The sequence below is a fragment of the Pongo pygmaeus genome, chromosome 11 (assembly GCF_028885625.2).
Source record: "Pongo pygmaeus isolate AG05252 chromosome 11, NHGRI_mPonPyg2-v2.0_pri, whole genome shotgun sequence".
In the NCBI taxonomy this organism is placed as follows: domain Eukaryota; kingdom Metazoa; phylum Chordata; class Mammalia; order Primates; family Hominidae; genus Pongo; species Pongo pygmaeus.
The window spans coordinates 61,426,643-61,439,830 of NC_072384.2; the positions used below are offsets into that span (position 1 = coordinate 61,426,643).

Here is a 13,188-nt window from a genome sequence, read left to right on the forward strand (position 1 = left end):
CTGTACCCTGTCATCTCCTAAGCTACCTGGTCTTTCTTGGAATAATAAATATACATACCTTTTGGGACCAAGATCTATAGTTTCACAATATTCATAGCCATCATGGTTCTGCTACAGGGTAAATTTAGACTGGAAATAAGACAATATTAAGTAAGAGAAGCTTCCTTTGTTTAACCTACCTCCCAAAGTCTCCATTTGTAAAGAGTACAGACCAGAAATCACATGCACTGCCGGATTCTTTCCATGGGAAAAGCCTGTGCTGAGCTTTAGTTTCTTCATTTTCTTTAAACAGAACAAAAATCTCTCCTACCACTCATAGGAGTGATTTGCAGATTTAATGCAATTATATCAAAGTAGTTTATAACCCATAAAACACAAAGTTGTATGATCGTTACTTTGTATTGAACATCCATGAAACTCTAGGAATAGTACTAGAAGCTTTATATACCATTATATATAGAATGGTGTCTCTTTTAATTCTCAACAAATCCTGTCCAGTTGTTATAATTATACTTACTGAATAAATTATATTAATTTATATTATAATTATATTAATTAGTTATATAATGAATTCATAGAAACTCAGGGGTTGGGTGATTTGCTAAGATCAATAGCTAGAAAGGGGCAGAATCAGTATTCAACTCAATATTACCTCCAAATGGAAGTAATTCAGTATTACTGAGTATTACCAGTTATAGAAGTAATACTTCTCCTTTCTACTCAGAGCTAACACAACAGCATTATCTAATGTTGTTAAATGGTAGGTGGAATTAAAAATTGTAGGTAAGATTAAGAAAGGAGAGAAATCACTGAATAACCTGCCCTTCCAGCAAAGTTGACAAAGTGGATAAGATCTCTGATAAGATCTAATCTTCATCTCATTCTGCCACATGTTTTTGTTTTGTTTTGTTTTTTAAGATGCGTCTCACTCTATGGCCCAAGCTGAAGTGCAGTGGCACAATCTTGGCTCACTGCAACCTCTGCTTCCCAGTTCAAACAATTCTCCTGCCTCAGCCTCCTGAGTAGCTGGGATTACAGGCGTGCACCAACACACCTGGCTAATTTTTGTATTTTCAGTAGAAAGGGGGTTTCACCATCAGGCTAGTCTCCACATGTTTTTGATCGAAGTCCCTGTGTTCTCAATATCCTGAGATGATTGGCTGATTGGCTCTTGCCACAGCCATTGGCTTCAGCCACTGCTCTGGCCTGGACATCATCCTGTGCATGTCAAAGACAGGACTCTGTTCAGGGACTTTCTACCACAAGCTGACCAAAGGTGATGTTGGGAACAAAATACCTATACGTTTCATCCAGCTGCAAATAATCAGCTCCAGCTTCTGGAGTTACTTGGTACGTAAATTGGCCAGGTTGCTGTTGAGGATGAATGGGCCAATCTTACAGCTGAACACCATGATACTGGTTCCCAGGAGCCAAGCATTGCCCCAATCCAGCCTTTTTAAATTTATTTTAAAAATGTGTTAATACTTTTTAAATCTTTAAGCAGTGACTAATTTTCTTTTAAATAAAGATTGTTTTCCTCCAGGGTACATCAGAGTAAAAGCATAAAATGGAGCTTAAAAAAATTAATTTAGAATCAGTTATGTCTTCAGTTTACTAATCCACTATTCAAATGAGTAGAACTTAACAATTTGCTCTGGTTTTGTTACTTGGGTGGGTAAGATAACTTAGAAGAGCTGACAGTGATTTTGCTAAAATATAAAAATGGGATAGTTTTAAATCTCTATTGTTGTGACCCTTGGCAGTAATATAAAGGAGATCAAAGAACTAATGTGTTTGTTCCCAACCTATCTTTAAATAAAATTGTTTTATAGATGTTATAAAAGTATACATATATATACTTTATGTACACACACATGCATTTCATGTATATATCCACCATAATGCTAGTTCTCTCTTATTATAACACTCCTGCAGGAAATTTGCCATATTTTTCCTATTTTGTGTTTTAGTTTCCTTTTTGTCATTAATAAATATACTTATACTAGGTTTTCAGAGTATGAAAATGTTTTCCCATCAAACTCTTATGGTGTTGGGTGTCTCTTATGGTGTTGGGTATCTCTTTTTTTTCTGAGATAAAGTAACAGAGATAAAGTAACAGATAAAGTAACTGAGATAAAGTTACTTCAGAGATAAAGTAACAGAGAAATCTGTTACTTTCTGAGATAAAGTAACAGAGAAATCAATTTGGGAGAATCTTCTCATTAAGGGAGCATACTACTCCTTATTAGTGAACTGGCTTACAGACTGAGGTTGGCAGATTCAGATATGTATGAGCAGAACAGTGCAAGACATTTGCAGACCTATGATCCTTGCTTGTTCACCTAATTCTTTTTACCTAACACTGCCACTACTGTAATACCAAAGCAAGACATTCAGAAAAAGACATTGCAGACCCAGTTGACACTTTGAGGGAGGCTACCATGGGTATAATCTATAAGCCTCCATTTGGAGCAGGATCCAAGATCAATATGGATACATTAGATTCTACTTTTTAAAATAAGCGCTCATCTCATTTCAGACTGTGGACATACTACTGAGCTTTACTATCCTTAGTCCTTAGTCTAGTACCTGGGTATCTTCATTAAGTATGAAAGGTTATTTCTATTAGGACTTGCCTCTGAGTCCCAAACTGGGACTCAGGATCAGATCATGGAAGAACATGAAACTCTTATGTGGATGATGACATGGATTAGGCATTTGTGGTGGTTCTAGAACTTAAGGATTCACCTGATCTGCCTCCTACTTATCTTTGGAAAAATGCAAAGTATAGGATCTTTCTACCACAATCTTTACTACTGTAGGGAGTTTGGTCCACAGACTCTTTTCAAAAGACCTCTCAGTGTTCAAGTACTTTTCTTTAATGCCATTTCTTGAGAGTTGGAGCTACAGTTGCTCTAGATGTGTCTAGGTCTGAGCTTTTCTCCCCCTACTCCTTGAGCCCCTGATAACCACCATTCTACTTTCTATTTCCATGAGTTCAATCTTTTTAGATTCCCCATGTAAGTGAGATCACAAGGTATTGGTCTTTCTGTGCCTGGCTTATTCCACTTAACATAATGTCCTTTAAATTCATCCAAATTGTCAAAATGACAGAATTTTGTTTCTTTTTAAGGCTGAAAAGTATTCCACAATGTATATATGCCACTTATCTTTCTTTCTCTTTCTTTCCTGCCTGTTTTTCTTTCTTTTTCTTTCTTCTTTCTTTTCTTTCTTTCTTTCTCTATCCCCTTCCTTCTTTTCTTTCTTTATTTCTTTGTTTCTTTCTTTCTTCTTTCTCCTTCCTTCCTTTCTTTTTCTTTCTTTCTTTCTTTCTTTCTTTCTTTTTCTTTCTCTTTCTTTTCTCTTTCTTTCTTTTCTTTTCTTTCTTTTTCTCTCTCTTTCTCTCTTTCTTTCTCCCTTCCCTTCCCTTCCCTTTCCTCTTTCTTTTACAGGCTCTCACTCTGTCATCCAATGAGTACAGTGGCACAATCATAGCTCACTGCAGCCTGGAACTCCTGGGCTCAAGCAATACTTCTGCCTCAGCCTCCTGAGTAACTAGGACAACAAACACATGCCACCACATCTGCCTAATTTTAAAAATTTTTTATAGAGACAACATTCTTGCTATGTTGCCCAGGTTGTTCTCAAAGGTCTGGCTTCAAGCAGTCCTCCTGCCTTAGCCTCCCAAAATGCTGGGATTACAGGCATGAGCCCGCACACTCAGCCCCAATGCCATGTTTGACTTATCCTTTTGTCCATTGATGGGCACTTAGGTTGATTCCATATCTTGGCTACTGTAAATAAATGCTACAGTGAACATGGGAATGCAGATATCTCTTCCATTTACTGATTTAATTACCTTTGGGTACATACCCAGTAGTGGAATTGATGGATCATATGGTAGGTCTATTAATTTTTTGAAGAAACTCTGTACTGTTTTCCATATGGCTGTACTAATTTATATTCCCATCAACAATGTGAAAACGTTCCCTTTCTCCACCTCCTAACCAACACTTGTTCAAACACTTTCATCTTTAAAAAAAATTTAATTTTTAATTTTGTGCACACAGTAAGTGTGTATATGTATGGGGTGCATGAGATATTTTGATACTGGCATTTTGATGTGTAATGATCACATCAGAGTAAATGAGATATCCATTACCTCAAGCGTTTGTCCTTTCTTTCTGTTACAAACAATCCACTTTTGCTCTTTAAATTATTTTAAAATGTTCAATCCATTATTGTTGACTGTAGTCACCCTGTTGTGTTATCAAATACCAGATCTTATTCATTCTACCTAACTATATTTTTGTACCCATTAACCATCCCCACTTCCCCACCCACCCCTCATTACCCTTCCCAGCCTCTGATAACCATCATTATACTTTTTATCTACATGAGGTCGATTATTTTAATTTTTAGCTCCCACAAATAAGTGAAAACATGCAAAGTCTGTCTTTCAGTGCCTGGCTGATTTCACTTAATATGATGACCTTCACTTCTATTCATGTTGCTGCAAATAACAGGATCTCGTTCTTTTTATGGCTGAATAGTATTTCATCATATATACATACCACATTTTCCTTATTCATTCATCTGTTGGTGAATACTTAGGTTGCTTCAAAATCTTGGCTACTGTGAGTAGTTTTCATCTTTTTGATAATAACCATTCTTATAGGTGTGAGGTAGTATCTCTGTGGTTTTAATTTGCATTTCTCTGATCATTGGTGATTTGAGCATTTTTTCACATACCATTGGCTATTTGTATGTCTTCTTTTGAGAAATGTCTATTCAGATACTTTGCCCATTTTTTAACCTTGTTTTTTTCTTACAGTTGTGTTGTTTGAGTTCCTTGTATATTTTAAACATTGATCTCTTATCAGATTTATGGTTTGTAAATATTTTATCTCATTCCATAGGTTGTATATTCACTCTGCTGATTATTTTCTTGGCTATGCAGCTTTTTAGTTTGATGTAATCTCATTCGTCTATCTTTGCTTTCCCGGTCTGTGATTTGGGGTTAAATCCAAAAACAAAATTATGCAGACAAATGGGAAATGTTTTCTTCTAGTAGTTGTAGGTATTTAATCATTTTTTAAATATGGTGTGAGATAAGGGTCTAATTTCATTCTTCCACATGTGGATATTCAGTTGTCCCAACACCATTTGTTGAAGAGACTGTCCTTTCCCCACTGTGTGCTCTCAGCATCTTTGTTGAAAATCATTTGACCTTAAATACATGGATTTATTTCGGGTTGTCTATTCTGTTCACTGGTCTCTGTGTCTATTTTTATGCCAGTGCCATGCTGCCTTGTACTACAGCTTTGTGGTGTATTTTGAAGTTTGATATTGTGATACCTCCAGGTTTGTTCTTTTTGCTCAAGATTTATTTGGCTATTTAGAGTTTTTTGTGGTTATACAAAGTTTAGGATTGCTTTTTTCTATTTTTGTAAAAAATGTCATTGGCATTTTGACAGGGATTATATTGATAGCTTTTGTTAGTATGGATATTTTAAATATCAGTTCTTCCAATCCATAAACACAGGATATTTTTCCTTTTATTTGTGTCCTCTACAATTATTTCATCAATGTTTTATAGTTTTCAGTGTACAGGTCTTTCACCTCCTTTGGATTAAATTTATTCCTAAGTATTTTAAACTTATTCTAGTAACTATGGCAAATAGGATTGTTTTCTTGATTTTATTTTTCAGATAGTTTGTTGTTAGGGTATTAAAGTGCTACTGATTTTTATGTGCAAATAAGGATAATTTTCTTTCTCTCTTTCTTTCCAATTTGGATGCCTTTTATTTCTTTCTTTTGCCTAATGGCTATGACTAGAACTTCCAGTACAATGTTGACTAAAAGTGGCAAGAGTAGGCATTCTTGTCTTATTCCTGATCTTGCAGGAAAACCTTTCAACTTTTCACCATTGAGTAAGATATTAGCTGTAGGTTTATCACATATCACATGTGATCTTTATTGTGTTGGGGTACATTCCTTCTATGTTTAATTTTTGAGAGTTTCTATCATGAAAGAATGTTGAATTTTGTGAAATGCTTTTTCTATGTCTGTAGAGATGATCGCATGGTTTTTGTTCTTTATTCTGTTAATGTAGTGTATCACATTTATAGATTCATAAATGTTGAATCATCCTTGCATCTTTGGGATAAATCTCACTTGATCATGATGAATTATTCTTTTACTGTGTTGTTGCATTTAATTTGCTGATATATTTTGAAGGTTTTTGCATTTATGTTCATCAGGGATATTGACCTATAATATTTTCTTGTAGTGTTCTTGTCTGGCTTTGGTATCATTGTAATGCTTTCCTTGTAAAATGAGTTTGGATGTACTTCTCTCTTCTTCAATTTTTTGAAAGAGTTTCAGAGGAACTGGTAGTATTAGTTCTTCATTAAATGGTTGATGATGTCAGCACTGAAGCCATCAGGTCGTGGGCTTTTCTTTCTTGGGAGAGGCTTTTGGTAATTGATTCAATCTCCTTACTTATTATTGGTCTGTTCAGATCTTCTATTTCTTCCTGATTCAACCTTAGGAGGTTATATGTGTCTAGGAATTTATCCATTTTTTCTAGGTTATTCAATATGTTGGATAATAATTGTTTATGGCGCTCTTTTTTAATCCTTTGCATTTCTGTAGTGTATTTTAATGTCTCCTCTTTCATTTCTGATTTTATTTATTTGAATCTTCTTTCCTTTATTCTTGGTCTAGCTCAAGATTTGTTGATTTTGTTGTTATTTCAAAACACCAACCTTTAGTTGAGCTGTTCTATTGTTAGATAGAATAGAATAGAACGTTCTATTTCAACAATAGAACGTTGAGCAGTTCTATTGTTTTTCTACTTTGTATTTCACTTATTTCTGCTCTGATTATTATTTTCCTCCTTTTAGTAACTCTGTGCTTAGTTTCTTCTTATTTTGTGTGTCTTAAGGTACAATGTTATAGGTTGTTTGAGATCTTTCTCCATTTTTGATGTAAGTGTTCATTGCCATGAACTTTCCTCTTAGAACTCTTATTGCTGCAATCTACAAAAGTATTTGTTTTTGGCAAGTTGTGTTTCCATTTTCATTTGTCTCAATACATTGTTAAATTTATCTTTTAACTTCCTCATTGTCCCACTGGTTGTTGAGGAGTATGTTGTTTAATTTCCACATATTTCTGCATTTTCCAAAATTATTCCTGTTATTGATTTCTAGTTGCATCCCATTGTGTTAAAAAAAAGATACTCAATATAATTTAAAGTATCATTTCAGTTAATGATCTGGACCTTAAATGACGGCAGCATAATCAATGTTAATCACAAACCAAATGCTATTTAGTGTTATTATTTTAATGTGCAATATACTTACCAGGCCCCCCAGCACTCAGTCTGCACAGTCTAGGCCCTGCCTATCTCAGATCCATACCCCATCTCTTCCCCCACCCCTTCTGTTTCAACCAAATTAACACTGTTTGTTCTCTGTAGTTCCCCACCCTCACTGCCGTGCCCACACTGTGTCTTACCAAATTCTGTTCCTCTTTTAGATCTCAGTTTTCCAACACCCAGACTCAAGGTGTGGATGCCTATTTGTTTATCTTTTTAGTAGCCCAGACTTCTTTATAGTACATTTTACAGATGTATTCAAATAATTGTTTAATTGGCTACTTAATATTTATCTCCTGCATTTAAAGAAAGCCCCGAGATTATATCTATCTTATCCAACTTAGGATGGTGTCTTGCATGACAATCATTAACTTCTTATTGAGTTAATAAAGCATTGTGCATAATGCCTAGATGCCTAAGCTTTCAATGTTACCAAACATGTGGAACAAAACTTACTGCAATCTAGGTTCCCCTGAAAGCATAGCCTAAGGTGGAGGCTTACTTGAAGGTTACTCTACCTTAAGGAGGAGACGTAAAGAACAGGGAGTTATTGTTATAGACTGAATTTTTCTCCATACCCCACCCAAATTCATATGCTGAAGCCCTATTGACTAAAGAAAAAAAATCAAGCTTTTAAAGTATCAGGCCAGGTACGGTGGCTCATGCCTGTAATCCCAGCACTTTGGGAGGCTGAAGCAGGCAGATTGCTTTAGGCCAGGAGTTAGAGGCCAGCTGGCAACATGACAAAACCCTGTCTGTACTAAAAATACAAAAATTAGCCAGGCACGGTGGTGATCATCTGCAGTCCTAGCTATTCGGGAGGCTGAGGCACGAGAATCGCTTGAACCTGGAAGGCGGAGGTTGCAGTGAACTGAGATCATGCCATTGCACTCCAGGCTGGGGGACAGAGAGAAACCCTGTCTCCAAAATAAATAAATAAATAAATTAATTAATTAATTAATTAAAGAAAAGTTAGCTTTATTTGGAAGTCTGAGGACTATGGACCAAGGCCTATTGCCTGGGATCAGTTCTGTTAGACCATTCCAATGCAGCAATTGAGTTCACAGTTTGTATATAAATGGTGAGGATTCATTACATGCAAAACCACATCAGAGTTTGTGTATAAGAGTTGATATTTATAGATTATTATTATTATAGATTATAATTATAGATTATAGATTATTATCGATAATAATCTATTATTGATAATAATAATCTATAACCTATAACATGCTAGGCTGCCTTCTGCTGTTGAAAATAATCCAAATATCTTGGGCATATAATTATCATTGAGAAGGGCATGATATGTACAAGAGAAGTATTCAACTGGTTTCCCCATGATTGCAAACCTTTCAAGCTTATAGAAGAGAAAAAAAAAAAGAGAGACAAAGCAAATATAAAAGAGATTTTGAGATAATTTGTACACTCTGAAATGAGGAAGCAAACTTAGGGCTGACACAAGAAGAACTAATTATTTTTTTCAAGTACATTTTATTGTTATCAAAATAGTCCATACACATCCTAGGGGAAAAAAAAAAAACCCCACAAATAGTACAGGAAGATTACAATTTAAAGCACCAGTTCACTCAAAGGCAACATTTTTAACAATTTTTTTAAAATTATTTTTAGTGATCCCTCTAAATTTCTAAATAATGTGCTTATATTTTTATTTCTTGTTTTACCAATGTTAAGTGTGACAAATTTACTTTTTGCTCTTATAAATATGGATTTAGCTAATTTTATTTTTATTTTATTTTTTTGAGACCGGTCTTGCTCTGTCACCAGGCAGAGTGTGCAGTGATACAATCTCTGCTCACTGCAACCTCTGTCTCCCAGGTTCAAGTGATTCTCCTGCCTCAGCCTCCTGAGTACCTGGGAGTACAGGCGCTTGCCACCATGCCCCGCTAATTTTTGTGTTTTTAGTAGAGATGGGGTTTCACCATGCTGGCCAGGATGGTCTTGATCTCTTGACCTTGTGGTCTGCCTGCCTCTGCCTCCCAAAGTGCTGGGATTACAGATGTGAGCCACTGCACCTGTCTGGATTTACCTAATTTTCTACACTCATCCCCAACCTTCCTCTTCACTCTACCTCCCTTTTCAATATGGTAATATCACATCTTAAGTTCCATCATCCCTGTAACCTCTGTAGCTATAAGTAAATAGCCACAATTAACATATGTAGATTTCCATTTCTGATTCTATCAGCCATAGGTAACTCTCTTTACATTCAGCTTTGTAAGAGAAGATGAATAATTCTCACCTTTCCTCCCAACTCTCTGTTCCTCCTTCTACATCCCCACCCCTGACTCTATTGTAGCAGCTATTAACATACATTATTTTGTAACCATGGGTAAGTGTTAAGTAATTTGCCTGAAGATTGATTCTAAAAAATTTAAAAATATAGAAATCTTTATGTAATTATAACTATGTAAGTATTGTTTACTGTAGAACCAAGTAATGTGCAATGCTTCCTTCTCCATGGCTCCAGTGTCATGACTTCTATAGCACTTTACAAATAATGTTATGAGTATATACTTCCAGAATGGTGGTAAAAGAAGCTCTGCAGACTCTCTCCCCAGTGAAACAACCGTACTGGCAAAAGTAATTTTAAAAGGCAATCATGAAAAGTCTCCGGAAATTTTCTTAAGGGTATACAGCAAATGAAGAAACATTTATTCCAAAAAGTGTACTAAATCTTGGTAAGAACAATGAGTCCAAGGCACTTGAGTCACAACTCACTTCCCTTCCTCTCCTCCCAGCTCAGCATGACAGAAGCTTAACTCTGGGCAAGAACACAGGGCTTCCTCAGCTTCCAGTTGAGGCCAACTATATGTTCCCAAGAGGAGAAGACCAACAGCATTTCTTGTCTCCCTTCACCCTTCCCCTCCAGAAGCTAAATTCTGGCTAGGTGAATCCAAGAGATTGGGGCTCCTTTCTCTCACCCAGCTCCTACCGGTAGGGTGGAGGTTCAACCTCAGGCCTGGAACACTGAGAATAGTATGGGTTCCCAATTATTAATGAGACTCTGATTATTGCCCATGCTCAGCTCCCTGCTCCTACAACAGAGGAGTCACTTACAAAGAAACACAATGCTGTCCCCATCCCTAGCTCTGAAGCCACGCATCAGAGATTTTCCCCAGTGGGAGCACTGAAGCTCTTTGCAAAGGAACTGACTTTATTTGAAGCAGAGTAAAGGGAAGTTCAAGATAAAGGTATTCTCAAAAATAATGTAAGTTCTGGTGGAAGGTAATTAAGAGGAGGTTGGTAGCTTCATGAAAGAGACAAGCTAAACCAGATCAGCTAGTGTATGAGAGAGAATCAGGAAAAGAGATAGCTAAGAAGAGCCCTCCTGGGTCAGAACAAACCTCAAGCACTGACCACAGCAGGCAGGGCACTGTGGGTTACACCTGTAATCCCAGCACTTTGGGAGGCTGAGGTGGGAGGATTACTTGAGCGCAGGAGTTTGAGATTAGGCTGGGCAACATAACAAGACCCTGTTTCTATTTTAAAAACAAAAAACAAAAGGCTACCACAGCAAAAAGGCTGGAATTTAATTGGAGCAGACCCCCAGAGCAATTTATGTCCCAGGACGTTGTAAAAAACAACAGAACAATCTAGAACAGAATAGCTGGGTATATGTGATAAGCCTTAGAGCAACCACTAAGAAAATAACTTGAAAAATACATAGTGAAGGAAAGAAAACAACAATGTTCCTAACATCACAATCAAATGAATTCTCCTTTTCAACATTTCACCAGAGGCTCAAAATCATTCCACATTTAAAATTTTTTTCTCTTTATAATGTCTACTGAAAAAGTAGCAAAATCTACTGAGGAGAGCTTTATTTCTAAAAGGGGGTATCACAACCTGCAAGTGGGAAATGGAGCCTCTGGTTAAAATTGAAAAGCAGGTGCTTCGAAGGAGGAAAAATGAGACAGGAATTCATACTAAATGGATTGGTTTAGCATACATATTCAACCGGCTATAGGAGGAGCTATGAATATTCATGAAGGGGCACACGTGTAGTAAGCTAACATGTCTATTACATATGTCCCATGTTCACTTTGGGGTGGAAAAAACATTTAAATATACTAAAGTTAAGCTCTATATGTCAAAAGGTTAAGCAGAGGACATGAAGTGACTCAGCATACAGTCTCCGTAAACTGGCCAGAACCATTCCATGTTCAGTGTTCTCTTATTGGGAAGGAATGCTAGCCAGTTGCTATGTCGAAACTACAAAAAGCAAGGGGCAGCGTAACATGGTTGGTTAAAATCAGCCATGGAGCAAGTCTTTCAAAAGAGCTTGTTTCTGTTTAACCCTTAGGAACGAAAGCCTACTGGTGGTTAGCAAGGTAGGAGGTGTAACAGGGTGTGGCTGACCTACTGTTCCATCATGGACAGGAGCTCAGTTTTTAAGGTTTCTCTGGGGTCTCCAAGTGAGCCTCCCTGGGGAACCCTCCAATTTCCCTAGTGAGAGCAAGAACCATATCTGTCTATACTGCCCAACTCAGTTGTTTTTGCAATAATAGACAATAATTCTTTAAAGAATGAATAAGTGGTGGTGAAATGAAACAGAGTAAGTTCCTGATGTAGAAGGCAGAAGGGAGACTGTTGCTTAGGCAGGCCAAGTAGAAACTATATGATATTTTTCTATAGTAATAACCTTAGAAATGGCAATTCGGTTCTATAGTTCAATTAATATCACTAAAAGAGCTGTCCAGTGAACTTACAAGTTATGTGGTATATGTGGGTTAATCTGGGAGACCAACCACCATTTATGAAATTCTTCTATACGAAAATGCTTCCTGAAGGGCAAATAGCAAGTTTACAAATAAATTTTTGGAAAACAAACTGTAAATTGAGGTTAACTTCTAAGGCTATTAATTTGTGGGTATCTTTGTCTATATCTTCTTCTCATTGATATATCCTCAGGTACCTAGAGTTCTCCTTTCAACTAGCCTTAATTTTGAATTATATGCCAGTTATAAATGATCTTCAGAATATGAATTAAATACCCCCTTTAATTTTAATTGATATGATTTTACAATATTAACTACATAGTAACAATGGATTTGGATATTTATCATTTTTCTATTTGACTTATAATTTAGGGCCAAATGGGTGTCATAAGGGGCTCTCATTCCAGGAAACACTGTAGAGTAGTCTAGTATCCTAACAGTCTATCCATCTTGATTTTTGAAAATAGTCTGTTGTGGAGTAGTTTAGGATAACCTAACTACTTGTCTGTCAAATAGAGAAATGCTGTGACTGGAGAAAATGGAGCCGTTATACATTAGTCTTCGGTACAGTCACAAAAAGCTACTTATTTCACAAAAGACACTATTTTGCCTTTTCAGGTGTAACTGTGTGGAACCGCATAATCCCAGCAATGACACATTGAAGGAATGGAGGGAATCCAATATTTCTGCCTCTGACATAATTTGGGAGAACCTAACTGTGTCAGTAAGTAAAACACTGAAAAATAAGTCATACCTAAGAGCTTTTGTTGACATTTTGACTCAATTATTGCCATTACAGTAAAATTTTTTTGAATGCATAATATTATAAAACTAATAGTTGTGTTTTAATTTTAATTTCATCATTTCAGATGCCTATCAGTAAACTGGGGTTATCTTTCATTATTAAGGTTGTTCTAATAGAAGACCAGGATTGCTCAAAAAGCTCACTTATACAGAATTATGTGACCGAGATGGACTGAAAGCACATTAAGTATGAGTGGTGTTGACCTAAATGAAACCATATGGCAGAACTAAGTCTGCCTTCTGTGTAAAGAACTCAGAATGCTC

At 36.3% G+C, this 13,188-nt stretch overlaps 1 protein-coding gene across 10 annotated transcripts in view; it reads left to right on the forward strand.

Moving 5' to 3' along the window:
• SLC4A10 (solute carrier family 4 member 10) overlaps positions 1–13,188 on the forward strand; it is a 370,258-nt gene that overhangs the window by 314,982 nt on the left and 42,088 nt on the right. For all 10 annotated transcript variants that reach the window (XM_063648250.1, XM_063648248.1, XM_063648255.1 and 7 more), the window contains one exon: positions 12,739–12,844. In XM_063648250.1, the coding sequence (XP_063504320.1) occupies positions 12,739–12,844 (106 nt within the window). The remainder of the gene's footprint in view (positions 1–12,738; positions 12,845–13,188) is intronic.